The 27986-nt window shown below is 36.3% G+C and overlaps 1 protein-coding gene across 1 annotated transcript in view; it reads right to left on the bottom strand.

Moving 5' to 3' along the window:
• Positions 1-27986, bottom strand: part of col13a1 (collagen, type XIII, alpha 1) — a 76088-nt gene continuing 48102 nt past the window's right edge. The window contains exons 18-42 of the mRNA XM_060872435.1: positions 26805-26831; positions 26518-26562; positions 24703-24729; positions 23382-23426; positions 20993-21037; positions 18670-18705; positions 18526-18570; positions 17822-17899; positions 17708-17734; positions 17579-17614; positions 17415-17471; positions 17304-17327; positions 17175-17219; positions 16987-17031; positions 16738-16863; positions 16179-16223; positions 15956-16006; positions 15588-15614; positions 15395-15481; positions 12348-12401; positions 12140-12193; positions 11937-11972; positions 8349-8435; positions 4996-5034; positions 1-4279 (exon numbers count right to left, since the gene is read on the bottom strand). Coding sequence (XP_060728418.1) covers positions 4277-4279; positions 4996-5034; positions 8349-8435; positions 11937-11972; positions 12140-12193; positions 12348-12401; positions 15395-15481; positions 15588-15614; positions 15956-16006; positions 16179-16223; positions 16738-16863; positions 16987-17031; positions 17175-17219; positions 17304-17327; positions 17415-17471; positions 17579-17614; positions 17708-17734; positions 17822-17899; positions 18526-18570; positions 18670-18705; positions 20993-21037; positions 23382-23426; positions 24703-24729; positions 26518-26562; positions 26805-26831 — 1191 coding nt within the window. The 3' untranslated portion in view covers positions 1-4276. The remainder of the gene's footprint in view (positions 4280-4995; positions 5035-8348; positions 8436-11936; positions 11973-12139; positions 12194-12347; positions 12402-15394; positions 15482-15587; positions 15615-15955; positions 16007-16178; positions 16224-16737; positions 16864-16986; positions 17032-17174; positions 17220-17303; positions 17328-17414; positions 17472-17578; positions 17615-17707; positions 17735-17821; positions 17900-18525; positions 18571-18669; positions 18706-20992; positions 21038-23381; positions 23427-24702; positions 24730-26517; positions 26563-26804; positions 26832-27986) is intronic.

The following is a 27986-nucleotide window of genomic DNA, read 5'->3' as shown; positions in this document are numbered from 1 at the left end:
AGAACCTCAATAAACTACCTCCCAGTATGCATGCTGCATGCATTCTGTAAAACCAACAAAACAAATGAATCTGTAGTGTATAAAACTGACTATAGAACACAAGCAGTCACAGAAGTCTGCTGTACTAACATGCTGATATCTGTAGAATGAACTGAGCATAAACTGGCATCCAAGTCTGCAGCTTGAGAGCTGTTGTAACAGAAAACTCTTTATAGAATATACTGTACTCTTGGTACAGTTACAGCCATGCAGGCTGAGATCAGCTAGAAAATCAGATCCTTTTTTAAAATAGAAAATAGCAATACTTTATATTATATACAAATAGAGAAAAACACAGAATGAAATGGCCACTCTGAACACTGTGTGACCTTACACACTCTTTCGTACATAAAACCAGACATTGTATTTTATAAAGAATATCACTGGCACTTTTTTTTGGCTGTTTCAGCACTGTTCTTTCTAGCTTGATTAAAATTCAAAATATAGACTAGATTTGTAGGATAGCTGAAACTAATAAAAACAATAAACAGATTTGATTTTACTGTATTTTAAGTTGCAACAATGCAATGAGTTGTTGTTTTTTTTACATACAGAACCTACTTCTAAAATAAAAAAACATAATTGATTAGACACTACGAGATTGTAATATGTTTAGAATAGAGCTATTCTAATTATTCATCTATTGTACACATTATAATTAGAGTACACTGTACAAAAACAGGATAGCATCAAAACACAGTACAGATCATGTCATTAGGGAAATGTTCTGTTTAAAAGATAAATGACACAGTACAAACATCGCAAATGCTGTCTGAAACAAAGCGAATTATAACACACTACTTTCAATGTGCAAAACCAACAGTCAGAAATACCCCAGTATGATATGGGCATAAAATAAAACACTTCCTGACATATATTTTTTTGGTGCCGGATGCCTTCAACTGTAAGTTTGTTAAATAGTAACTATAAAGCAGTTAATGCGTTCATTTGTTGCATAAAATGCTTAAACCAAGACATTAAATACTTGCAAATGATAATAAAAAATGTATTCACTCTTGATAGGAATATATCTGAAGCAAGTTAGGTCACAAGTAGGTATTTGCAAAACTAATACTAGTATTTTATAAGTTATAATTCTATTTACATGTTTAATATGCTTAATAATATTCATCAGACCTCATGATCCTTTTGAACATTTACAACTCAAAACCGCTTAATGTTGACTGAAGTTATTGTATTTTATCTTTAAATTCATTCAGAAGCCAATTGTCCTGATATAACAGGTCACACATTTTATATAGTAAAGTAAATAAATGTAAATAAAAATGCTGTAATGCCAATTTTTTTTTGCTTATTGGTTTTTGTGGTGCAAACAGAATATATTGATGTTATCAGAACATTTAGCAGATGAAACTTTAGAAGATGTAAGTAAAATATAGTTGAAAACAAGCACTAGTTGATGAAGGTTGGCAATAGCAGTCAGTAGAGTTTGACATTAGGAATGCTTCTGTGCATTGGGCTATCCACATAAACAGGAGTGTTAATAAAACACTTCATCAACTGTAAGCTTCTACACATAAAAACCAGGTCACATTGCTGGTGAAAAATAAAGAAGGTTTGCGTGATTATGTACTGTGCAATACTGTTACTATGTATAGGGCTTACATGTGCTTTTGTATTTTAATAACATTAATACCAGACAAACAGAAGTGTCTAAATGGGACTTTGGCCACACTTATGCTAAATAGAAAAATTGACCAACTTTATGTGTCCTTACATTATCCAATGAAAGAGCAGTTTCTTGAATTAAAAAAAAAGCTAGCTGCCTAGCATAAAAGCACATTGTGTATTAAGAAAAACTTTTTGACATGTAGCTGTGGGTGTGTTGATACAAATTTGAAATAATATCCAATATTTTCAAACCCTTCTAATAGCAAGAAAAATCACATAAAACATAGAAATGTATATAGTAAATGATACCTTAAACAGCTGCAAGTCTTTCTTGTCGTGTTGTGATATCTGTATATTTGTCTACTTTACTATGAAGCAGTTTGTAAATATAAATACATTTTTAAACATATGATATGAATTGAGCTGTCTTTCTTTGAGTGAAGGCACATAAAACATGGCTCTGTACATGTTTTGTCACTCTCAGGCTGACAAAAGGCAGTGAAAAAAAGAAAATCAGGAATCATTAAAGGATGTTTTTTGCTTGTTAGTCTGGAAACACATTACCACTGAGTTGACGTGTTCAGTGAGCTGCACTGAATTCTCAAATCACAGTTACTGGTGTCGAATAATTAAAAAAAAGGAAAAAAAAAAAAAAACAAACAAAAAAATCATTTTCACATAGTGAACATGATAAAAAGAAAGAAATGTGTATACAATGTGGAGCAACGATACACTGTTGTTATGGCAGTTTCTCTGGTGAAGAAATCCATAGAAAAATGTCAAGATGGAAAATTGCTCACATAGTCCTATCAAAGAGAAGGGTGTTCACCTGCGCCACCCTGTGGAGCCTCCCAGGAACGCCACCTGTGCTTTAACTCTCATGAACATCCATGAAACAGCCACAGCAGGTCTGAACTCAAAGATCTCCTCTTCAAGTTTCTTCATATAGCTTAGAATAAAACCTCACCCTGAAGAGGTGGGTCTCAAATTTGTTGTTACTTCTTAGCCAGCTGGAAAGGATTCTGACCCTTTCAATAAAACAAAGACATGTCAAAGACAGTGCTGATGTTCCAGATGTTTGCAGATCACACTTTTCAGTCACCAGGTGCAAGTTAGCACAACACAATCAGAAGACGTTAAAGGACACAAGATGCCATTTTTTAAAACACTGGTAAAATCAATATGCACATTTAGTCAAAGCAAAAAAATAAATTCAGTAACTCTGAGCAAGACGTTAGGTATTTATCAAATAAGACTGTCTTGAACAGATAATGGTGTAACTATGATTTATTAGCATTTAGGTTCATTTGGAGAGCTTTTTATTTTCTTTTTTTTTTTTTTTTTTTTTTTTACATTATGCTTGATATGTCTCTCGCTCCTATGAGTAGGAACATGGCAGCACAAGTATCTGAGGTATTACAGCCTAATGACTGGTTTACTGAAGCTGATTGTTATTAAAGCTAAAGATAATCTTAAGAACATGCTTTTCATTGTAAGCAGCAGCAATCAAACACAAGAATCTTAAAACTTAATCACTCCTTCAACACATATACGGCAACAAAACAAAACAGATGAACGAATGTTAGCTTGGGTCCCTCCTCATACGACTAGATGCTATTTAAAGTATAAGATATCATCAGTATAAGATATTAGATATCATCTCGGCTTTGCCTTTGTCCTGATTTCAGCTTGTCAGATGAGGTACAATAAGGCAAAGAAGCATAATAGCAAATGCAGCAGTTTGCTTGTCAATGAGCAGCAATATACATATGGTATAAAATTATACAAAGTCTTCATAAGATATTAGTCAGGTGAATAACATGGCTTTGGCACTACTCTAACACATGGCAAGGGCTAACGAAAAAGAAATTGTAGTTAATTGAAATAAGATCTGAAATGTAATTGCTATGTATGGCCTGCCAAGGCAAAAAATAATTATAAGGCACAGAGAGAGGTAATCTCATAAAGCTGCCAGAGAATTGCTCTGTTAATTTGTCAGTTTTGGACTTTTTTCAGGACATCCTCTCAAAAAGATTTACCGACCATACATGCTAATAATTTATGCATTGAAAGATAATAATTGCCTTGATTTAAAATCTCAGTGCCAGTTTGGTTATATGTCCTAAGCACACTGTTTTTAATGGTCCCTTTGAGTAAACATTACAGAATACAGCGGTGGTCAGTGCTATACAACTGTTGGTGTCTATTTAAATCTCAGAAATGAGGGGTTTCCTCATAAAAGGCCACATCAAATATCTAGCTCCACTGATTAGTGCAGCATGGTCTGTTCAAAAACACCATTATACAATAAGTTAATAGGCACAAATCAGTTAACATAATGCACAAATATCATGCATATGCTGCCTCAGTATAGTTCCTCCTTAATCAAAAGATTTTGCATAATGCATTGGCACAGAATAAAATCCATTACATAACAAAAATATTGCCAGTAATAAAAAATAAACAATAATAAAAATAAATCTGTACAAAAGTCCTGCCAGTATTTTTAGGGTTTTCTATATTTTTTTCCCCAACATGTAACAAAGCAAACAGTACAAAAATAAATATTCTATGTACAATCAAACACAACAATCCGGAATTAATGTCACTGCAAAACAAGAAACACAAAAGGCACTTTGTTATTTCATGCATGGAGCACACAGAGGTAATTATTTAAAAAATATAGCATTAGTGTAGTAATAATAAGTAACAAACAATCTACAAATACATCTATATACATGTATTATATGTATGGATATGTATGGATCAGACAGGTCTCAATAATAAAGGTACCCAAGTTCTCTTTTTTTTATTTTTACTAAATTTTTTTTTTAGGTAATGACCCCCTTTAATAATAAAATATAAATTCCACAAACTATGTTTCTGAACACAGTTTACTAATCAGATATTAGACTCATTAATCAAATGTGTAAAATACTATTTAAGTTACATTTTCAAGACAAAGCTATTTGATTGGAGTCAAACAAACTATTTTAGATTCAACTTGACATTATTTCAAGTCCTTTTTAAATTAATTACAAGGTTTAAATTAAATCAATTCAATTCAAGTATCCGTTCAAATTGGCTACTATACGAACTAAATAAACTAAACTAAAAATAATAGTATAGCTATAGGTGCATTGAGATTTCCACCTCTAAATGACCCAATTTACCAATGTACACACCCCCAGTCCAGGTGTTTCAGAACACCAGTTTGAGAACCACTGTATTACAGCACTGGGTGTGTTAGTGGATGCACAGTGCTCATTTTTGTATCATAACAAATCCACTACAAAACAAAGGATTAGATCTGAAACTACTCACTTTATTCCAACATCCTGGTACTGGTAGGCCATCATCACCCTGAGAAACACAGGCAAAAAAAAAAACGAATCAAAGAACATAAAATCTGAAGAAACATTTGCAGTTTCATGTTCCATATAAGATATACACAACACTGATGGAGGATTCATTTTCTCCCACATTTGGTCTCACCAATACCAACCCACTAGCTAATTCTTCCCTATTATGTGACAACTACCAAACAGGGAAGGTGTAGCAAGCACATACATCATCTGAGACATGTGACGGTATCCTTCACACTCATGCAACAGCACAGGGTTCTAAGAATAACAAACTCTAAGTAACATTCTATCTGAATTATTCTGCATACATGAGCTTACAGAAACCTGTGGTTGGCTAGTGTCACACTGACTGATGGCGGAGAGATTATGCCATCCCTCCTATGCAGAGAGCTCAGCCAAATTTTCTCTCTTGACTCCCAGCTAGCCATGGATGGCTGTGATCTTCCAACAATAGGGTGAGTTGACTATTGGGTCCCGAGATTGTTATGCTTAAAGCCCTGTGATGCCTAGAGCACTGTACTTCCTCCATCAGTGGAACAAAATCATCCAAAAATCAACTGCAGACAATATATAATCTAAGTGTTGGTTTGAAGTATAGCAATAATAGTAACATGGAAGCAGGTAGTGTCTTGGCACATGAAAGCAGGTAGTATCTTGGTATACACTGAGTGTCTCACTGAACACTTTATTATTATAGCCTGTAAACCTACACATTCATGCAATAATCTAATCAGCCTTTTGTGTTGCAGCAGTGCAATGCATAACATCATGCATATTTGGATAGTGTTTATATAAACCAACTGAATGAGAAAAAAAATGATTTCAGGAATTTGATCGTAGCATGTAGACTGTTCGTGCCAGACCGACTGTATTGAGTATTTCTATCTGCTGATCTCCTGGGATTTCTGAGAACCTTGAGGTAGGGCCATTTCTGTCAGCCAAGAACAGAAAGCAGAAGCTGGACAGCTGAAGAATGGAAAAACATATGCTCTGGGACCAGAGGTTTGTACGTTCGTGCCATAGCACTGCCAAGCTGCTACTGTTGGGCCCTTGGGCAATCCTTTCTGCTCCGTGTGTGTGGCATCATGGTTGACCCTGCGCTCTGATCCCAGCTTCCTAACAAGCTAGGATATGTGAAGACATGAATGTCACTGTGCATTAATGTATATGTGACAAATAAAGACTCCTTCTTCTACCCTGATCTGATGAATCTCCATTTTTGGCTCAGGCACACAGATGATAGGGCCAGAATATATCACCAACAGCATGAATCTATGGACCCAACCATCCTTGTGTCAACAGTCCCTGCTGGTGAAGGTTTGTAATGGAGTGTGGAATGATTTCTTGGAACACTTCTGACTGATTAATACCAATCAAACATCAATTGAGTGCCACAAATACACTACTTGAATATTGCTGTTGACCATGTGCATCCCTTCATGGCCATAAATTCCAGCATGGTAATTCACCATGTCATAAAGCAAAAGTTGTCTCTGGAGTTGAACTGGATACATGAACATGACAATGCAATCTGTTTTCTTTCCAGTCACCAGATCTAAATCCAATAGAACATATTTGGGATGTGACAGAACGAGAGATGCACAGCATGAAAGTGCATATGATATATTTATTAATTTAATTATTATTATTATTATTATTATTATTATTATTTAGAGAAACTACAGTCTACAGTGTCAGTGCTTTCTAAACATCAGAGTCTTCAGGACAGGTGACTTTATTCTGTGTAGTTTCTCTGTAACATGGCAAGCTGCAATTTAACTTAAAGAGAGAATATACAAGAGACTGTTAAGGGAACAACTGTCATAAATAAGTTGAAAACTGGGTGAAACTTGTATCAAGAACATTCTATAAACTGTAATCTTTTGCAAACTGCTGTGGTATAAGCGCAATAATACACTTTTGGATGAGATGTTATTGGAAAATAATCACCCCACGCTGCCATATTTCCAATGCTTTTGTTAGTTAAGCCCATTTCCCATTTTAAGCTAAACAGGTATTCTGATGACCAATGTAAATGTAAGAGTGGGAAGAATTGTTACATATAGTAAAATATATAATCCATGCACTCATATTTAGTTTTAATTTTAGGATATCTAAAAAGTGGGATTGTTGCTTACTTGTTTATTAAACAGCAAGCTTTCTTGATCAAGCATTCTATATTTCACTATATTTAGAATGTTTCAGGATAAATATCAGGTGCAACAAATGATTTATAAACAAGCTTATTAGCTTTTTATATTATCTAATAAAAAACATGCAAGACATGCAAAATGCAATTTCCTCCACTGAACAGGAAAGAAAGGTTCTCATTTCCAGAGCTAGAAACTCACTGACACTCTCAAGTCAGATGATTATTATTAACTAATTATCAAGCCCCTTATAGACTGTTTGAGGCATGTATACTGCGCACTTTGCTAGACAGTGGGTCCCCATGGGTGGAGCTGAAAATCGATTTATTTTTTACTGTGACGTTTCACTGTGCTTGTGTGTTAGATGCTCTTAAAGTTAAGTACCAGATTAATCAAATAAAGAAGTTATTGAGGAGTTTGGCAAACATGCAAGAGCAAAAAATACAGATGTTTAACAGAGAGAGATAAGGAGAAAGGTGTGTGTGTGTGTGTGTGAGAGAGAGAGAGAGAGAGAGAGAGAGAGAGAGAGAGAGAGAGAGAGAGAGAGAGAGAGAGAAAGAAAGAGAGAGAGAAAGCACCATACCACAGGGCACGGGGCATCCAACCCATCCAGGCCTGGCAAGCCCGGTTCACCTTTCTCCCCTTTAAAGCCTCGGAAACCCTGTTCATGAAATTAACCACATCAAGATCCTGGTATACCACAGTAGCCATACAGGCCACTGACTAGCCTCTAGGTCAGGCCAGTCTGAAGACCAGCAATACACACTGGTCTTGATTCTCTCAGAAAAAAGGCCCAAGAGAATCTTTGATTTGAGCTTATTTTGACAATGTGAATTCAGCAGCATCTCCCCTTTCCTGAAAATGGAAAAAGCCCAGAGAAGGTTCTGGTCCCTGCTCAAGGAATTAATTCACTGATCCTTTATTCCATTTAAGTGATTCGTGATGGCACATACAAAGCCTTCGTAAAACACCTGCCTTCATAAAATAAAATTGAATTTTGCCAATATTTCCAACATTTGAACCAGAACCACTTTGGGTATTTGTTAATAAGTTAATATCAAATCAAGACATAAGGTGATGACTATGGCTCCTGGGACTCTGTTTATCCCAACTGCCACTGGCACCTTTAGCCTTGATATAGCACATGGAATGAAAGACATACCAAAGGACAAGGGGCATCTAATCCTGGGGCTCCTTGGTCTCCCTTATCCCCTTTGGCCCCCCTGTTGCCTCTCTTGCCCCTCTCCCCCTGCAAACAACAGTGCATTTAAAAAGACAAATTTTAGTCCTCCCTTTGATCTGAAGCAGTAATTATAAAAAATGCAAAATGCATTATCACTATGAATAATTTTAAAAGAGTTGAGATATTTTGAAACATAAGAGTAGAGGATATTTTGGAGAATTGAGATAAATGCATTATATAAAAGGAAATTGGTGTGAGTGGAGGAGTTAGGGATGAGGGATGACAGCCAAAGCTACTGGTGTGCAAAACCTACTCAGTAAGACCCTCCAATCCTACTAATCACCTGAGCTTTTATTTCTTTGCCTATAGTTTGTACCTTGACTTATCATCATAATGTTTTCTGGCTTACAGTAAACTGGCTTCAAAGATTTTATCGTCACAATGAACAGTTTTGTCCACTAGATGGAGAGAGGTACTACTAAACAACACATATTTCTAAGCACACATTACTGGTTAGTGAACCAAATGCTCAACTGTTAATATATTATTGGATGCTATTTGTGTGATTTGATATGTCAATTATATTCTGATGTGATTATATAACCTTAGTAGTAATAGAGCACCACTGAGTGATGAGACGTGAAGGCTCAAAATAATCCGTAGCCTTCATCCTGTACAATACACTGGAGGCCATTTACAGAAATATAGTAATACATCTAAACCAGATTTACCCTATGTATAGTCTAAAATACAGATAGGTGACACATAGATAGATTTAGTAAGGTGGTGACTGCATAAAGGCCATAACCTCAAGTGAATTCACATGAATAAGAGGTTTGTTTTAGGTCTGCACACTAAAGTCAAAGGCTGTTAAGAGATTCTTAGAATCTGGGAATTCGTGGCCGAGGACCTGCATTTGACCAGAGTGTACAGTTCTCATGCTGAAAACTGCTAAATAGCTAAAGTGTTATATAGAAAGATAGCAGGTGAAATAGAAAAGATTATTATTATTATTATTATTATTATTATTATTATTATTATTATTATTATTTAGTACGCCTCATAGTGATATAACTACTGGATGTCTGAAAGTGCAGGAACCAACAACAGTAAAACAACATATAACTAATTCTGTATTTCTAATTTACAACATATGCTCTACATGGTCACACTTAGGCTTTAAGCATTTGCTCAGATGTTGCATAATGTTTTTGGAGATTTTGCAAATATTTTGATCCCTAATCCCTAATATTTGAAAAAATTACACTTGCTGTTTTGAACATTAAAAATAATTTCCAACATCTGTTTGTTCTTTCTAAAGCATTTAGGAAAGCTGTCTTTATTTGTAGCTTAAAGGCTTAATGGTGTCTCTCAAATATTTACTATCCTTAGGTGTAGACTTGAATGAAATAAAAGATGATATTTTGGAGAACTGTGTATGCTATCTGAGACAGAGGACAGTAAAGGATAGTTGGCAGGGAGTTAAGTGGAGGAAGGTAGGAGGAGTAAGGAGGAGTAGTAACCCAGACTAGAACATTAGAGGAGCAGGAGGAGGCCAGGGAGGGAGAGAAGGACAGAGAGGACGGCAAAAAGAGCCATGGATCACAGGCCAAGGTGCAGGGGAGGAAAAGGGGAGAGGAAGACCTGCAGAAAAAGAGAGGAAAACAAAGGAGGAAAACAGTAAAACAGTACTGAGACATGTGGGTCCTCCTCAGCACCTTCAACTGAACTTACTATTATTAAAACCTTTTAAGAACAAGCAATATTTTCTTAGTCAAATAATATGTTGGGACATTGAATTTAGGGTCACCGAACCTATTCTCATCTCTAAAATCTACCTACACCTATTTCTGTATGTTTCTAGAGGAGATGCTGGGAGGAACACTAACGTTCTTTTAAAGTGGGAGGTTTTCAGGCACTGAGTAATAGTGTTAATAGGAAGGAGATACACATATATTGTGGCAAGAATGAGAATGAAAATACTCTAAGCTAAATACTCTCCTGACCACAGAAAAAATGATTCATTTTGCAGGATCTTTTTACATGTAAGATATCATGTCATGCTGAAGGGCTGTGCTATTAATACAAGACGAGAATATCTATCTGTAAATTATTATTTTGTAATGTACAAAAGTTCTAGGCACCTTGGAAAATTTTGTCTTAAATTTTGTCTTTTCAAAAAAAAAAAAAAAATCAAAAATCAAATGTCATATAAAACTTATTAGCCGTTACATAAAATAACATTAAGAAATAGACAAGCAATATCTGCAGTCCTGTGCTAGGTTCTCCTAGATGCTTAAAAAAAGACTTAAAGCAAATGGGCTGATTTGTTTTAGTTTATTGCAGCTTACTGCTTTATTTATACATGTACATATATCATGTACAAATATACTGCAATATTTGTACATGAAAAAATGTTTCCTTTCATTGTTTTTGCTTTGCCTTCTGCACAGTCTTGTATATCGTTGCTGGTTTAGCATTATTTATAAGTCTATGCTTAATATATGTGAATTATGTGTACTGAGAGCTTAATTTTCTCTGCTAATTAACATCAACATCTAATAGATAAAGGCTTTATTTTTGAGCAGGCACAAGAGTAACGTTGTGCTGTTATTATTTAGTTGCTGTGAGCCAATTTTTCTTCTATTTACCCAGTAGCATTTCTCAGAAATGTAAGCCTCTGGAAGAATGTGGGTATAGTGATGCAATGGGGCAGGTGACTTTCAAAATCTGCCAATCCTGGCATTTATACACCTACTTTGGTCCAAATATGTGCTACCTTTTCCATCTGAAAAGACTCAGCTTTAAGCCACAAATCCAAAAAGTTTAGTTTAGTGGACATATAGTACAGTATTTAACTCATTCCACTTCTACCAAAATAGACTATTAACTAACTGATTCATATGGTTTATTTAACTAATAGGAAGAAATAACTCACCAAATAAAAGGAAGATTTGGTCTGACTGTTTGTCATTGATCATTTATTTTTTTTAATCCAGCCTTTTTATATGTTTGCTATCAGGTTCACCATCAGGTAACTGCACAGATGGTCGTTATAATATTGAGAAATAAGGGACACACATACAGGGTCTCTTTTGAGACAGAGAGATCTGAACACAGAAAGGTCACAAGCTGTTGATTTTACTAGCTGGTAATGTGTCCCCTTTTAACAAAGCCATTTGTTTTCGTTTTCGTTCATTGACGTTGATTTTTCAATTAATTTAATATATTTGTTTCGCCTTTGGTATTGTTCACTTATATACTTTTAATTTAGATGTATAGATATTCAATGTGTATTTCCATACATGTAAAAAGAACCTGCAAAATAAAATAACACAACTAAAAAAAGAAAAGACCTTTTAAATAATACAATATTCATACATGACTTGTAGTAATAGAAAAAATATATTGATTCATGAACATTACTATATATTAGTCGTTTCTGAACCCAGCATTGTTCTGCTCATTTTAACATTAGTTCTACTACCAAAAAATAATAAAATGCATAAATATTGATCCCAGTAACTACTTTTATTGTATTTAGATTCAAAAGTTTCGAAAACTTACCCGGTTTCCTTTTAATCCTGGTGGTCCTACTAAGCCCTAATAAAGAGTGTGGGGGAGAGACATGAATGAATGGAAAATGAAGCGCACATAAATAAATATGTCTACAGACTTTTTTGTGCATAATTTAAAATCTCTAACTACAGCTAAACTTGATGGCTTACTGCAGTAAATCAAAACTGAGAGTGAGTATGCTCTGTACTTACAGGGATGCCTTGAGGCCCTATTGGTCCTGCTACTCCCATTTCTCCTTTCTCACCCTACACACGTAATACAAGATAAATAAGATGACAACAACTTACACAATTTGAATAATATTATGATTTCATATGTACTGGTTATAATACAGATGCAGATGCATCTTTCTAACAATTCTATCAAATATTTATGATCATAGATGTAAAGGTATCTCACCCTCTCTCCTTTTGGTCCTGCTGGTCCAGGTATACCAGGCGGTCCTATAAGACCCTTTGGAGGCAAAAGATAAACATTTATATGATTCAGCCTTTAACAGAAGCTGAGGCTTTATGTGCCACAAACATGAAGGAAGAGAAAGTACCAGTAGATCAACAAGCATTTCAGAGTTGACAATGTGCTTTTCTTCACTTCCATTTTTTCCTTATTGCTGACTATATCGATGCTCTATGTAAAAGAAAAGTGCTTTCACACAGTGGTGGAATTACGGTGAGATTCTAACCATAAAAGTGATCACGTCATCGTTGAACTTTATGATTAGCTGAATTTACTAGCTGGAAATTTTCTGTTATTGACCACATAATAAATAAAGTCTTTGAGAAAGCTTTTTAGAAGCCTTATGTGTTTCCATCAAAACAAAACATTTCCAAGTCTAATAAGATAAACAGCAGAATAAAATCTCCAAGCCATCATTTCATAATTACCGTAACTCCAACATGATATGAGGGCACTATGATTATAATTCTAATAGTACTTCTACAAAGAACAGTGTGGCTTGCTGTGGTATGGCTAGCTTACCTTAGGGAAAGATTTTTCATATAAAAGGATTATGAGTAATTTACCAAGCCAAGCCATGCTGCACTGTCCATTGGAGTGCTATCAGACTCAAGATTCTAAAGATTACTGATTAGGAAAATAATGATAAATCCACCTTCAACTCTGATTTCTTGACTTTGACAGAATTTAACAGAAGAGAAGTTAGACTTTTTGCTTTCCTGCAGTATCCTCAAACATGTGATGGCTATGCCATACTTTAATCATACAACATGCAACCGCATCCAAGCATGCGCTCCTGGTAAATCTCAAGGTCAAGGATACTTTTGTTTTAAAGAAAAGTCTTTGAAATATGATGAACAGAGGTCAGCCATCTTTAAATACTGAATATAGCAGGATAGAAGGGTAGGCTGGAAGGGCAAGAGACAATTTATATTGTTTATATTATATTACAATGTTATGGAGCTGTCTGTGATCTACTCATGCACCCAATTACTCAGCCCTTTGCTGACAAATAAAAAGTGGGTTGCTTGATCTGTGTTCTGGAAAAAGCAAGAGGTTTAAATAAAGGTTTTGAACAATATAATCTCAAAAGCATTCCCTTGCCAATCCAGCATCACCAAGTATCTAAACAAGGACTTTAACCAACGGGCAATATGGAAAATATGAAAGACAAAAACAAGCAGAGAAGGAGAGGAAAGCAGATAGAGACATATTTATGTACTCAGACACATAACCAGTTGCAGGCAGGCTGTAGAAGCAAATAGATAGAGGGAGAAGAAGGGAGATGAAAGGAGACGGGTGAGGGGAACGGGTCTTGTGCCACTCACCACTGGACCAGGCTTGCCGTCTAAACCATGAGCCCCCTGGACAGTGTGTAAACAGTTAGAGAGTGGAGGGGAGAGATAGAGATGGTGGGGAGGGGGAAGTGGGGGGAGTGGGGGGTGAGTGAAGCAGTGATTTGTGTGGCATAAAAATAGCTTTGATGGAGGGGTGACAGTGTGGCTGATGATGTGAGAAGTAGACAGTAACTCCTTTTAACTTTCTACATCAGTGTAAGTCACTTTCTCCGGTTATCTGTAACCTGATTAAGTGCTTTGATGAATTATTTGAGACTCCACCAAGAGTGGTAAACTACAAAAGTAGTTGAGGTTCAGAAATATTCCGATCCATGCATTGTCCCTGTCAAAAGAAAACCTCACTTTATAAAAGAATTCATCCATCCATCACATTTTCAATTGTGTAGTGTAAATTTTCCACATGAGAGTACTAAAGTTTAAACTATTATTACTAAATAAATAAATAAATAAATAAATAAATAAATAAATAAATTTAGATTTAAATAATGCAAATAGGTAACAAATAACCTTAATGCAATTTTTTATGCATTTATTTGAAATTTTATTATTTTTCTTGCATATTAACTAACTGAAAACATGTAGAAAACAATTCAGAACTAAGACACCATTTTTCAAATAATTTTACTCAATAAATAATCACAGAATATAATGAAAAGCTGAATTTATGATTGAAATAGGGATTAGAGACTTAAAGGTTTTCTTTTGACACCAACAATGTCCTAAAAATAGTTTGCATCTATATGAACTCTTTCAAAATGTTTTCATTGCTCAGCAGCTTCACTGAGATGAAACTTTGGCTTATTGCAAAAGGAGTTATTGTGCTACTGATTGGGTGACTAGAACAAGTTTCTGAATGACTAACACCATAAAGAGGCACCAAAAGTTAGGAAAAGTCCCTTGAAGTTCACAGTGGACAACACTAATTGCATGCCTTTTAGCTTAACAAAGAACATCATAAGTTATGTAAATTAATTTAAAACAGTCATTTGAAAAAATAAAATTATAAATTATTGTGGATGGATCTTGCACTCTATCATACTAGTGAATGCAGTAAAATATTAGGCATCGTTCCCATGATCATTTCTCTGTTTCCTGGATCAATCTATAAATAAAATTGCATTTTACATTTTACTTACTCAAATCCAGTTATATTAATTACAAGTTAATAAATGCATTTCATTTATTCCACAGTAAGAAAACATCTATATACCACCATGAAAAAGATATTAGTGGCAGTATAGAATTTGGTCTGTCAAATTTTCTATCTATACATATTTGAGTATAATTATGTTTGACAGTATGGTCTGTCTGCTAACTATCTCTCTGTTCCATTCACTTTCTGTACACAAGGACATTTGCTGTTTCATGCAACTTGACACCATTGCACTCAATAAGCCATCAGCCAGTGAAGCCTAGTCTTAACACCACACAAAGCAGCACATTAGTCATATCATATCGTATTTTCAAAACACAATCCTAACACACAAGATGTCCTTTGTTCCAAAAACAATTAGCTGAAAAAAAGTTGTCATTATTTTCATACTTGTATATAAATTACAAGCTTTTTGAGACATTAAAGCTGAGGGCTAAATAAACACTTGATACATAAGAGGAGTACAGAAGTGTACTTACTGGTAATCCAAGATGACCTCTATCTCCTTTATCTCCTTTCTGTCCAGGTGATCCTTTCTCTCCTCTCACACCCAGACCTGGCTCCCCCTGACGAAGAACAGCACATAACAGATTGACTTACTTTGACCTATGAGGTGTATGAGGTGTTCTAAAATGTGAGATGGTAGACACTGCAGTAATGTCTCAACCTCACCTTTGGCCCTGACAATCCTGGAGGTCCCTGAAAAATTATAATAATGCATGTTTGAATTGTGTATAATATTGCATGATCTACAGCACAAAATAATAAATGTTAAAATGTAAATCCAGACACCAGTCTCAAGGTAGGGTTGCATAAAGGAGATAAAAACGATTTACAGCAGCTGTTAAATTGTTGTTTCATATTTCTATGTCTGTTGTTTATTTTGTTGCCCTTAGGTTAAATGGTTAAACTGATTTAATGTGTACGAAATGTTTCTACACTCACTAACCTTCAGTGAGTCTGGTAATGTGTTGCCTAACATGGCAATGCAATTCCGCAATTCATCATTAGTCATTGTAAGAGAGATATGTCATTCTCACCATTGGCCCCACTGGCCCTGCAGGTCCTGGAGGTCCTGGTAGGCCATACATCTGAGAAAAAAAGGAGAACAAACAACTTTAAATAACTTTACACTATTTGATCCACCAAAAGAGAGATCTAAAAGTCAACAAAATTCTGTTGTGTCTGCTGTTCAAATATCTGTTTGTCACATTCTCCACCTCTAAGTTTTAATGATTACTCAAAACAAAGAAGAACATTTACCTGTTCTCCTTTTTCTCCATTCTCACCAGCGTCACCTTTCTGACCCTGAAGAATGGGATTAAAAACATTTTTTCACCTGTATTGTTCATATCTTCATTACAGCATCAGAAACATTCACACTATTATGTATATCTGTTGTCTATACATCAATAAAATAAATTCAATGAGGGCACCATTGCATACCATGGCACCTGGTAATCCAATGGGGCCAGGAGACCCTGCAGCCCCCTTTTCACCAGTAGGGCCATCTAAACCCTACAGAATGGGAAGAAATAAAGAAATAAAGGTTTAGTACTGCCAAAATGGAAATTTTGGTGGAATCAATTGTCATTATTTAAATATTTTCTGGATGCAAATTTAATCTTGAATCTTTGAGGAAATAATGATGGACGCAATGCTGCCCATAGACTATACATCTATTACTGTGACATCACAAACGTGTTCAGCTACAGTACTTATGCAGCGTTAACTGCCACAATGCAGAGGTTACAGAGCTAAAAATGTACTTTCTATTAGTGAAAGTTTCATATTTGATAGGTCAAGTTCCTTAAACACTCACAGGTGATCCAGCGGGACCCATGTCTCCTTTATCCCCTTTAGGTCCCGGGAAGCCCATAACTCCTCCCTCTCCTCGCAGTCCAGGTGGGCCAATGGCTCCAGGCTCTCCTGCTTTTCCCCGAGGACCCTGAGATATGTGATTGTTCAATATTAAGAAATGTACTTTGGCAAATAACCTTGACCAGCAAATCAACTACCACTGCCTATTTTAAATGTTTAATAACAAAAGGGGAGGAATACATTTTTTTACCTTTTCCCCATCGAGACCAGGAGGCCCAGGCAGCCCAACTTCACCCTGAAAACAAAAGTAGTACCAAGGAAAATTGTGTAAATTAACCCAAAAACCCCCTCATTTTTACTCATTGAATCATCATCAGAATAAATGAAAAATGGAATATTGAACATGATTCAAATGTGAATATTTGAAAGATCAGCTACCTTGGCACCAGGTATCCCAGGAGGCCCAGGTAGACCAGGTGGGCCCTGTAGTCACACATGAATAATTATTTGAATGAACAATAATTGTTTATTATACTAGGCGTCCTCTTTTACACAGTGTACACTCACCATTAGCTGCACATTACGAATATCCTGAAAAACCAAACAAAATATTTATGTCTAAAATTTCTCTTTGCCAGATGAATAATGATCATAAATATGATTAGACAGATAACATACATTCTCGTTGTTGTTTATTAACATTTTGCCTGGTTCTCCTGTTGCACCTGGAGGACCCTGATATGCAAAAATTATTGTAATTATTAAAAAGAAAGAAAGAAAGAAATTTACAGCAATATTATACAAATTTAATTCAGTTAATTTGTATTTGTGTTTTAACTCACTCTTGGTCCTGGTTGGCCCTCGGGTCCTGTTTCACCCTATACACAGACAAAACATGTATAAATATATGAAACTTTTAAATATCTGTGTAACAATATAATGGTTTTATCATTAGTGAAGACATTACTAACCTTAATGCCTTGATCACCTTTTTGACCCTGTAATATTATACATCACACTGGTTAACAGTTAATAACAATTTATGATCACTGACAAGCTGAAAAGCCAAGCTTCAAATGCAGTACCTTGTGTCCTGGCAGTCCTGGCACTCCTGGTTCTCCTTTAACACCAACTCCTGTAGAACTCATTTCCCCCTTTTCACCCTGCCAAGAGATAAAAACACAAGAGCTCATTACATACCACTTATCAATATTACTTACAGCATGATGTAGTCACTGACACTACAGGCATAAAACTATTTACTACAGCAAATATTTCTACTGCACCTTTCAGGCTTTACACACAGGCCAGCGCATCTTACGTGATTAGTAATAAAACACAAGGACCAAGCATGTGCACTGTTAAACACTTTCATTCATTTGATCTGTAATTCATTTTCAGTAAGCTTTATGCAGGTCACACTGGATCTAGAGCCTGCCTCAAAAACTCTGGGAGCGAGCTGGGTGCCAGCTCTTAATGGGATGCTGCTTTATTGCATTAAACACTCATTGGTTAAATTACAGAACTGGGCACTAACATTTTAATGAATTCACAGTGCAACGTTAGGACAGTGTTTCACACACAGCGTGTTCTCATGCCCAGACATATAAGAATGGCACAAATTCATGTCAGTAATGAAAACCATATGAAAAATTTGCTCTCAGTCAGTGACACTATATTCTCAAATTTCAAACAGTGAAACAAGGACCCAGAGTAGCACAGGGTGCACGCAACATGAGAGTAAATGTGAATGAACCTCATGCTCTTTTCATGCCCATTAAAGGCTTACCTTATAGCCTCGCTTCCCCGGAATACCGGGAATACCTGTCTGACCCTTTATACAGTGATAAAAAACACACCATTTGAATTGAATACCACTAAGACATTAAGACTAATGTTTTATTGCCACTGTCTATATTTCTCTGACCTTTACCTTTAGTCCAGGAGCACCTGGAAAACCAATTTCTCCCTGGAGTGATTGACGAGAATAGGTAGAAACAAAAAAAAATGGAGACAGTAATGATAAGGAAAGAGAACAAGATCCTAACATCTAAAACTCAACAAACTCATGCCAAAGCTCACAAAATACCATATTTTAAAAATAAACTTTATTAATTGTTTGGTTATTATTAAAAACCTCTATTATAATTTTTTTTACACATAGTATCAACACAAATTAGAATAAACCAATTTAAACTTCACATATATTAACTGTAAACATTTGATGTCATTAGTCATATCATATTTACTGGACAACATGCTCTGGTGTCAATATTTGGAACATGTGTTCAGGCTTTGTGTGTTCCAGACATCCAAAGCTGATCACTGGCAGAGTCACAATGAGCTTCCCTACATTGTTCTGTTATTCATAGTAAAGAACAGATGATAGATATTCACATGTGACTGAAACTAATAAGCAAAAAACAAGGTAGTGATATACAGACATAGATGAGACTGTACACAAGGACTTGCAGTTAGTCACTGCCACTCTTCCACATTCCCGTTCATTCCTCAAGACCACCAAGACACTAACTGGATTTAATGTACAGTTTGAGTCAGTTTGAGATCAAAACATAAATATGACATGATAGAACAAAACTCAGCTTTCATTTCCTGATATTTACATCTCAATGTTACAACTATGACTATGAAAATTAGCAACGAGAGTTTTGAAGTAAATTATAATGAATAACACTTCATTTTTGATTGCATATCCATTGCTTGCAATAACTGCATCAAGTCTGAGATCCATCAATGTCTCCAAACTGTTCTTCTTCAGATTCTTGTATTTACTCACTCATCTTCTACCGCTTATCCAAACTACCTCGGGTCACGGGGAGCCTATCTCAGGCGTCATCGGGCATCAAGGCAGGATACACCCTGGACGGAGTGCCAACCCATCGCAGGGCACACACGCACTCTCATTCACTCAAACAATCACACACTACGGACAATTTTCCAGAGATACCAATCAACCTACCATGCATGTCTTTGGACCGGGGGAGGAAACCGGAGTACCCGGAGGAAACCCCCGAGGCACGGAGAGAATATGCAAACTCCACACACACAAGGTGGAGGCGGGAATCGAACCCCCAACCCTGGAGGTGTGAGGCGAACGTGCTAACCACTAAGCCACCGTGCCCCCCAGATTCTTGTATTTTTTAATTAATTAATTTATTTATTTATTTATGTACCTATTTATTTATTTATTTGTTTGTTTGTTTGTTTGTTTATATGGGGGGTTGTCATGGAGTTTTTTTTGCCTCCTGTCTCCTCTTCAGGAGTTGAAATGCAAACATTTTGTCTGGATTAGACTGCATACAGTTTTCTGTAAACTGGCAAACAGGATGTTTCTGTAGACTTTTAAGTACATTCTGCTGCTCCATCGTGAGGTAATCATCATTAAATATTAATAAGTCTGGTCCAGAAGCAGACATGTAAGCGCAAGCCATGACACTACCTTCAATGTGCTTGATTGATGAACTAGTATGTTTTGGATTATGAGCAGATCCTTTCTTTTCCCACATTTTGGCATTTCCTTCACTTTGTTAGAATCACTTTGGTTAATCGTGATTCCAGATCTCCTCATTTCTTAGCAAATTCCAATGTGGCTTTCATACCGCTGATGAGCGGTTTGCATATTGTGGTATGGCCTCTATATTTCTGTTCTAGAAGTCTTCTTCAAACAGTCGATTGTGATACATTCACCACTGTGTGTGGAGGTTGTTAGTGATGTCACAGACTGATGTTTTTTGGTTTTTCTTCACAGCTGTTATTGGTCTTCTTAGTGGACCTATTCCATGTCTGGTTGTTAGTATACCAGTGGTTTCTTTCTTTTTCAGGACATCCTAAAGTGTTGTACTTGTTATGCCCAATTACCCAGTGCAATGGCTCTGATAGATTTTTCCTCTTTTCTACAAAATGACTTGACACACCAAAATAATTGCACTTTCTTACATATAACACACTCATGAGTAGATCTTGTAGCTCTAGTCTCTTGTGAAAAGCAATCTCCCATCTATTGTTTATTTTTTAAAGATGCAACTAGATTATTGCTAGCTTTGTGATCAGCTGAATCTTGTTCATTTACGGCAAGGAAATCCTCGGACAGCATGCTAGGTGAGTACTGTAAGACAGGCTTTACAATTTGGCTCTTGAACTACATTTCCATATTTAACATGGAAATGTGTTTGAATACCCATAGCAAGTAAACACACTAAACACACTAAAGGCACATTCAATGCACACTACAGTACCTTTACTCCTTGTTTTCCTGGCATTCCAGGCATCCCTCTTTCACCCTGGAAAAGTGGCATCAGTTTTCCACCTTTTCAAAGGCTTATAACGCATCTAAATTACCATGCAACTAAAACAGATCTTTACATACCATGCTAGGTACATTCTAGAATTGCAACCAAAATTCCAATTCTCTTATTGGGTTGTGAATTTCCAATAAAACGTTCTAGGAATTTAAACGCTTCCACAGAAAGCATATGTCAACTGCAGAATAGCAGACACCAGGCACCATGTGCGGAGTTAAGAGGACAGTGAGTCTGAGTGGATGGTAAATTCATCCCCCCTTTGACCACACACACATGCTCTCTTGGATTATGTGAGACCCAACAGGTGCAGTGGTCAGGATCTTGGAAGGGTCATGCATTGTCAAGCGATATGTGGTATGAGAGTGCGCTAATTATCCCAGGAACTCAAGAGGGGCTTTGGACTGGAGACATGAGAGCAACATGCTCAGTTGCCTGTCATGACTACCGACCAGTCCCGACCCAGCCAAAGTAATCTTTGGGGTTCAGAATGAGCCAAGAGGAAGAGAACAAACACTTTACAGAGTATATGTAGAGTGTGTGGTGGAGATTAAGTTTTTATTATATATTTATATAAAAAGATCTAGTAAGGTGAAAAACTGTGGCTCTGTGCTTAAAGGATACAGAGAGATGCTGTAATGCCGGCAGCCTTCGATATTTCCAGTGAGGATGGCAGTCTCAATATCAGCAGTCTCTTTGATCCTCTCCTTTTATGTTTAACTCACACCATTCCTGACATCTTCTCCACCCCTCATCATTAATTCTCTATCCTCTGAGTGCTATTTTGGATGGTGGATCAGTTCAGTATTCAGTGTGTGGACAGAAGCAGTCCAAAGATGATTTATCACACTGTCATTTTCTACAGTGAAATGATGTTGGTGTGGTCTTTGGAGTACAGTGGAATGGTGGGAGTATACATACATCACCAATGTACCCTTAAAGAAGAAAAGTACTTTCCACATTTAGGTTACAGACTAAATGTCAAAATTAATTGCTATCTGAACAGCACATTAAATGCTTTTTAGGTTTGTCTCTGGAGAAAACGTTAAGGGTCATATATATATAACTATGGAAAAGAGACTTTTCTTTGCAGCAAATATTTCAAGTTGAGTGACTTCAGAAATATCAAACCATAAATTCTTCAAATAACCCTTAAGGAGCTCTATTTTATATTAATGTACTTATGAAAGGTTATTGATTCATAATCCTACAGGTAATGAGAAAAGTCGTGAAATACTCAGAATCTGTAGGTAGTTTTACTCTCTTTGGTTCCTTGATTTTCAGAAACCCAAAAAATTAATAAAAATAGAGGTTATAAAAAATAGAAAAACATGAACATCCAAAATTAATTCATGACCTTTTAACAGAAACAGAAGGATCTAATGAAAACAACTGGTTTTCTAATTAGTATTTATTGTTCATAGAGTTCAGGAAAGAGAACATGTAGGGAAGGAAACAAGTTTTCTCACTCATTTTTAACTTATGGCAATTAATTGCCATGTTATACTCCTTTTCCGTTTTGAGTGATATCACTGCATGATATCTCTGAAGTCTATGTCTTTTCCTACTCAAGGCCGCCTTCTGGCAGAAACCCTTAAACAGTTTTCCTGCATGTGTGGGGGAGTTTATGGTGAAGAGGGTCTGCAATCTTTCATCTCATTATGTAGAGATCAAAAGGATTCAGACTGTCTTGCTCTCAGCTGTTGAGGTGGACGGCTGTAATTCAGAAAGGTTGTGGTCATCACCTCACTATCTCCTGCAGATAGTCTAGCCTGCAGAACAACTGGAGTGGTGACATTGTGTAATTTATGTTGTAGTAACTGGATTGCATTTCCTTCACAAGAGTCTGACACATAACAGAAACCAGTGCAGGTTACAGTCATGGCAACATGTCTAGCAAGCTAAAGTAGGACAGTGTATTTTTGTGGTGCGAATATGAGTGAAGACAGACGGGACTCTGGACTGTGAAGATCAGACCACTGGGGATCTGATATGACTTAAGGAGCTCCTCTTCTGTGAAAAGCCTTTTGTTCTGTTCCTCTTGGCAAAGCTTCTCTGTGACATGACTGAGTAAATGTGGTGGCCTCTAGCAAGCAACATGTAAAATTGATCATTTACAGATGCACTGGGTCAAGATCAGCTCTGGAGCATGTGCTATTTTGACATCATTTTTCAAGATGGCCGATCAATCCGTTTAGATCCAGTGATTATGGTTCAATTGTAAATTATTTACTTCTACATTATGGATATTCATGTTATAAGAATCATGGTTCAAATCATGCAATGATGAGATCCCTACAAAAGTGAATTCACTCAGAGAGTATACCTTCTCTCCTTTCTCTCCTGCAAGACCCATCTTCCCCTCCTCTCCCTACACATCACGCAGATGGAAACATCTTTAGAAGAATAGTGGACACACACATATGGGCACACACAAAAACAAGCAGAAACGTAGCATAGAACAAATAATAATTTTTGATCTTGTTGCCCTGGCATGTACTGAAAATACATTTAAATTATATGAGCAACTGAAAATGAACTATAAATCAGAAAAAAATTTAAGGATAGACCAGTGCTTAATCTAACCATCAGAACCGCAATGGGTGGTCCTGGAAGCCTGAGACAGAACAGAAAGCTTTTTTGTAAGTGTGTGTGTGTTTGTGTGTGTGTGTGTGTGTGTGGTAGGGTAAAGAGAAGGGTACAGAAGGGAAATGAAAAATCAATTATACCCTATGAACTAAGTACAAGCTCCATCTTATAAAATGTGCCACTCAGACTGTCCACCACATGCGGATAAGATCCCAGGGTTAATTAAAGATATCACACCCCTCATTGACACATTCTATCTGATGTCCAGTAACACTGCTGGCTCCACAAGACAATACTCAGCACAGCCAGTTAGACAGACAGGATACACTCTGGCCTCTACTGGGTATTTGTAACTCAGCAGGAGTAAAAAGACTAAAAAACATCCTTTGAAAAAGAGCCAAATGACATTGTAAGCAAATGTATAAACCTACCCACTATGACATTATTAAAGTAAGCCGACTAATAGTCAAACATACTGCACTGCATGTGCTTACTTCACTTTACTGTATACTGCTTTTACTTGCAATAAAGAAGTAGAGATGTGACCAATAACAAATAAATAATACAGAATCGACAGATAGTGTTTTCCAAACTGATACAATACAGATATATGTTATGAATAGGAGGCATAATATTATTTTTCAGAAAGTTCCCAGATGATATAATCAGCTTGCATTGCAAGATCACATTCATTAACATGCATTTACAGCATCCTTTGTAACTGCCTGGTGAGGGACACTGTGGTTTATTTTGGCTTCTAATTTGTTTACCTTTTTCGAAAAAGAACTTAAATAAAAATCTTGAGATTAAGCATTTGTCAAATTGACTGAGCAAATTTAATTCCTGGTTGAAAAACCCAGTTTAGGGCACACCCACAGAATTGTACCTGGCTGATATACAGATATATGGAACATATTATAGGTAGATATTTGAAACATTAAACAGATGCTGATGCTTGCACTGCATTACAGTCCTAATATTTTCCCAACACTTCCAATGTGGTTCAGTACTTAAAAAATTGCCAAATACAAAAAAAAAAACACCCACAGTTGTCTTACCTTCTGTCCTTGATCCCCTTTGAATCCCTAAGGTAACAAAAAAGAAACAGAAGAGCAGAAATACATTAACCATGCATCATGACATAAATTGCTGTGTTTTTTGTTTTTACGTTTTCAAAAGGCAGTTGACTTGAGCTGATTTATTCGCTTGTCAAAACTTATCTTGACTGCGGCATTTTGTGTCAGGCAGGAGATGCAGCTTTTAATCTACCTTCATAATGATGCATCTCTAGAGTTGCATGTCAGATTAGACAAAGACCAAACTGTGCTCACACATAAGGGCTTACATTAGTTACCTGGGGACACAGTCTATGTTCAAACTGACGACTTACTCTGAAAATTCACTGATTGGTTACATTCAACCTAGGTTGAAAAACATTTCCAAACAATGTGTTTTTCCTGAAATCTGCTGTGCCCCATATAAGATGATTACTCATAATCTGGCTCAAGATCTTATTTGGATGGATGCATGGGAAAATATCCGTCTGTGGAAGAAATCTAAAGTTTACAAGTCCTGATATTGAGGGAGCGGAGTAGCAGGATGTTTCAGAGTTCAAAATAAAGTTTACACAGTAGAAAGCATATGGGTTATATCACGGTAAAGTTCATTTATATTCAAATAATAAAACCATTGGCTGTGCGAACTAGGGTGAGCAGACCTCACAAAAGTATCAATCATACACTGGTCACTTCTGGAAGGGAAATGCTGAGCATGTGTTTGAGAAAAGAGAACAAAGTTCAGAAAAACATATGAGGTAGAAAGGATATATGAATAGGCCTGTTATGGATAAGTCACAGAAATGTATGGCTAAATTCAAGAGAATGGGACTAGGCATATTGCAGTGTGGGAAAGTCCTTAAGGCTTTGGACACAGACTGAAATCAATATGATGAAGTAGGAAGATAGAGGTTGGCTCACAGTGAATATCTCTCTCTTCCTCTCTGTGTATATTTGTGCATATGTGTTTTCTTAGGGTACTTTAACATTTTACCATTAACAGTCCCAATCAGAGTGAAATATATACTTTTGGCTTTGCTGTCTGGTTTGATTTCACACTGCACATAACTAAAAACAAACCAAAAAAGAAACGCTGGCTGAGAGGCATGTACAGCACAGCTGAAAGAGTATTCATCACATGCTTTCAATCACCAGAAATATGGCGATAGATCAAAGTTAAAAACATCTAAGTGTGTGTACAAATTGGAAAAATAACTTGACCATGGAGAACACAGAGCCGGAACTACACAAATGATCTGATAAGTATATACTGTAAATAACTAGCTTTCAATGTTCTGTGTATTGTATCCAGATTCTATTTTCCTTTAGGTTAATTTTTACTTTCTATTTGTTTGTACATTCTAGATATCCAGAACACGTATTTCTGCAGCTCATTTTGCACCTCATGGCTCAGTAACTCACATCAAAAAAAAAAAAAACATTCTTCCCATAACCCATAAATAATGTTCACTTCCTGCAATTGGGTCTCTTCAGAGTGAAATCACTTTCTCACTGCAATTAAACTGTGCTAGAGTTTACTTGGAACCACACTGAGACTCACTCACACTATTTCAGACTGGTTGTTTTGGCCCAACAAAGTGCAACTGCTGTGTTCTCACCTGGTCAAACAAACCAAACAGATGGAAAATGTCCAAGGGTTCCAATTTTACGTACTAAACACCTCATATGTGAAAGCATCCTTAAAAAGACTTTATTACCTTCTGTGACCAACAGAAGCTGGCACAAATATGTTAATATGTGGGTGGAATCAGCTGTTGTGTAAGTTAGTTATGATGACCAAAGATAAACAAAGCTTACCTTGGGGCCTTCAGGTCCAGTTAATCCTGTATCACCACGATCACCCTGGACAGAGATGACACAGTATTCTTAGTGATAAAACACGGATAACAGATGATTTTGACATTGATTACTATTTATTACACTGCATTCAAGAACTCACATATATCTATTCATCATAAAAATATCTACAATATAAAAAAAATTGTCGAACAAAATTCGTATAATTGGTTTCCATATTCATAAATACAGATCTTTGCATATATTAGATGAGACATTAATCCACGCCTTTTACTTGACAAACCTACCTTTTGTCCTGGTACACCCGGTTCTCCCTATAATTATAAATTAAAGAGAATTAAATATATTTATTAGAATCCATTGTCATTCATCTCTGGACAAAATACAAAGAAGCATTATATTGCATAATAAATGCTTTCATTGAGAAGATCTGTTGCCTGATGTAAAGAGTTTTGGTTGATTTTCATAATTCATGAAGTCGTATCATTTATGATTTGGCCAATGTGTAGGGGGTTATTCCGTTATAGTGGCTTGGATATCCACAAAAGACATGTCTGGCTCCTGCTAATATACACTGGTGTGTTGCTGTTATATAGAGCTTGGGTGTGCAATTTTATGGGTCCTGCATGTTTCGACTTACAGCAGTTTGAATTCTCCAAACTAAATAATCCATTGAAATTAATGCATCAGGGGAAGTGGAGAATTATCCAACAGCAATACAGACCGGTGAAATGCAGCATATCCCTTTTGTACTGGTAGCAAAAGCCTGCACTCTCCCCATAAAAGGCTGAACCTTGCCTGAACCTTAGGCCTGTGTGTAACACCTAGAAAAACGCTGTTGACACAGCTGGACTAAAACTCAAAAAGGTTAAAGCTTAAATTCTGCACCAGTAATAGTACACAAGTTGCTATATGTAATTAATTGCTAGGTCTGTAAAGTGCTTATTAATCAGCCTGAAAATGAAGCCTTCCTTAACAGTATACTGTGTGAGGTCTGACAAATCAAAATATTGACATTTACCAAAGGCAGGCAGCCATTACACATGTATCTTTAAGCACTTCAGGAGTTTACCACAGTGTTGAGTTTTCTCACAATGTGAGAATGTTTCAGTATAAACTAATATGTTTCCTTTAGATCAGTGGTCTTCACTATTTTTTCATGTGAGCCACACTGATAGGACATAGTCAATAGGAGAGCCACTTTCACTGCAAAGTATGTCAAGTTATTCAGTCTTAAATAGCTTATCTGCTTAAATACAATGTACAATATTGCAATACAATAATTACTCAAGTTGCGGATGATGCATGCTCCCCATCAGTTACCTCTTTTGTCATTGTCACATCGCTTTGTTGCTGTTCATTTTGTGCGCGGGATTGTTTGATAAGAAATCGATCCATTTTTTAGTCCGTGTGTACAGTAAACACAAGTTGTTAACTAGCATGAAACACAAACTAGCTTCTGGCAGGCC

This window comes from Tachysurus vachellii, chromosome 6 (assembly GCF_030014155.1).
Source record: "Tachysurus vachellii isolate PV-2020 chromosome 6, HZAU_Pvac_v1, whole genome shotgun sequence".
In the NCBI taxonomy this organism is placed as follows: Eukaryota; Metazoa; Chordata; class Actinopteri; order Siluriformes; family Bagridae; genus Tachysurus; species Tachysurus vachellii.
Note: the sequence above shows the minus strand (reverse complement) of the source record. Positions and strands in the feature narration are given on the sequence as shown.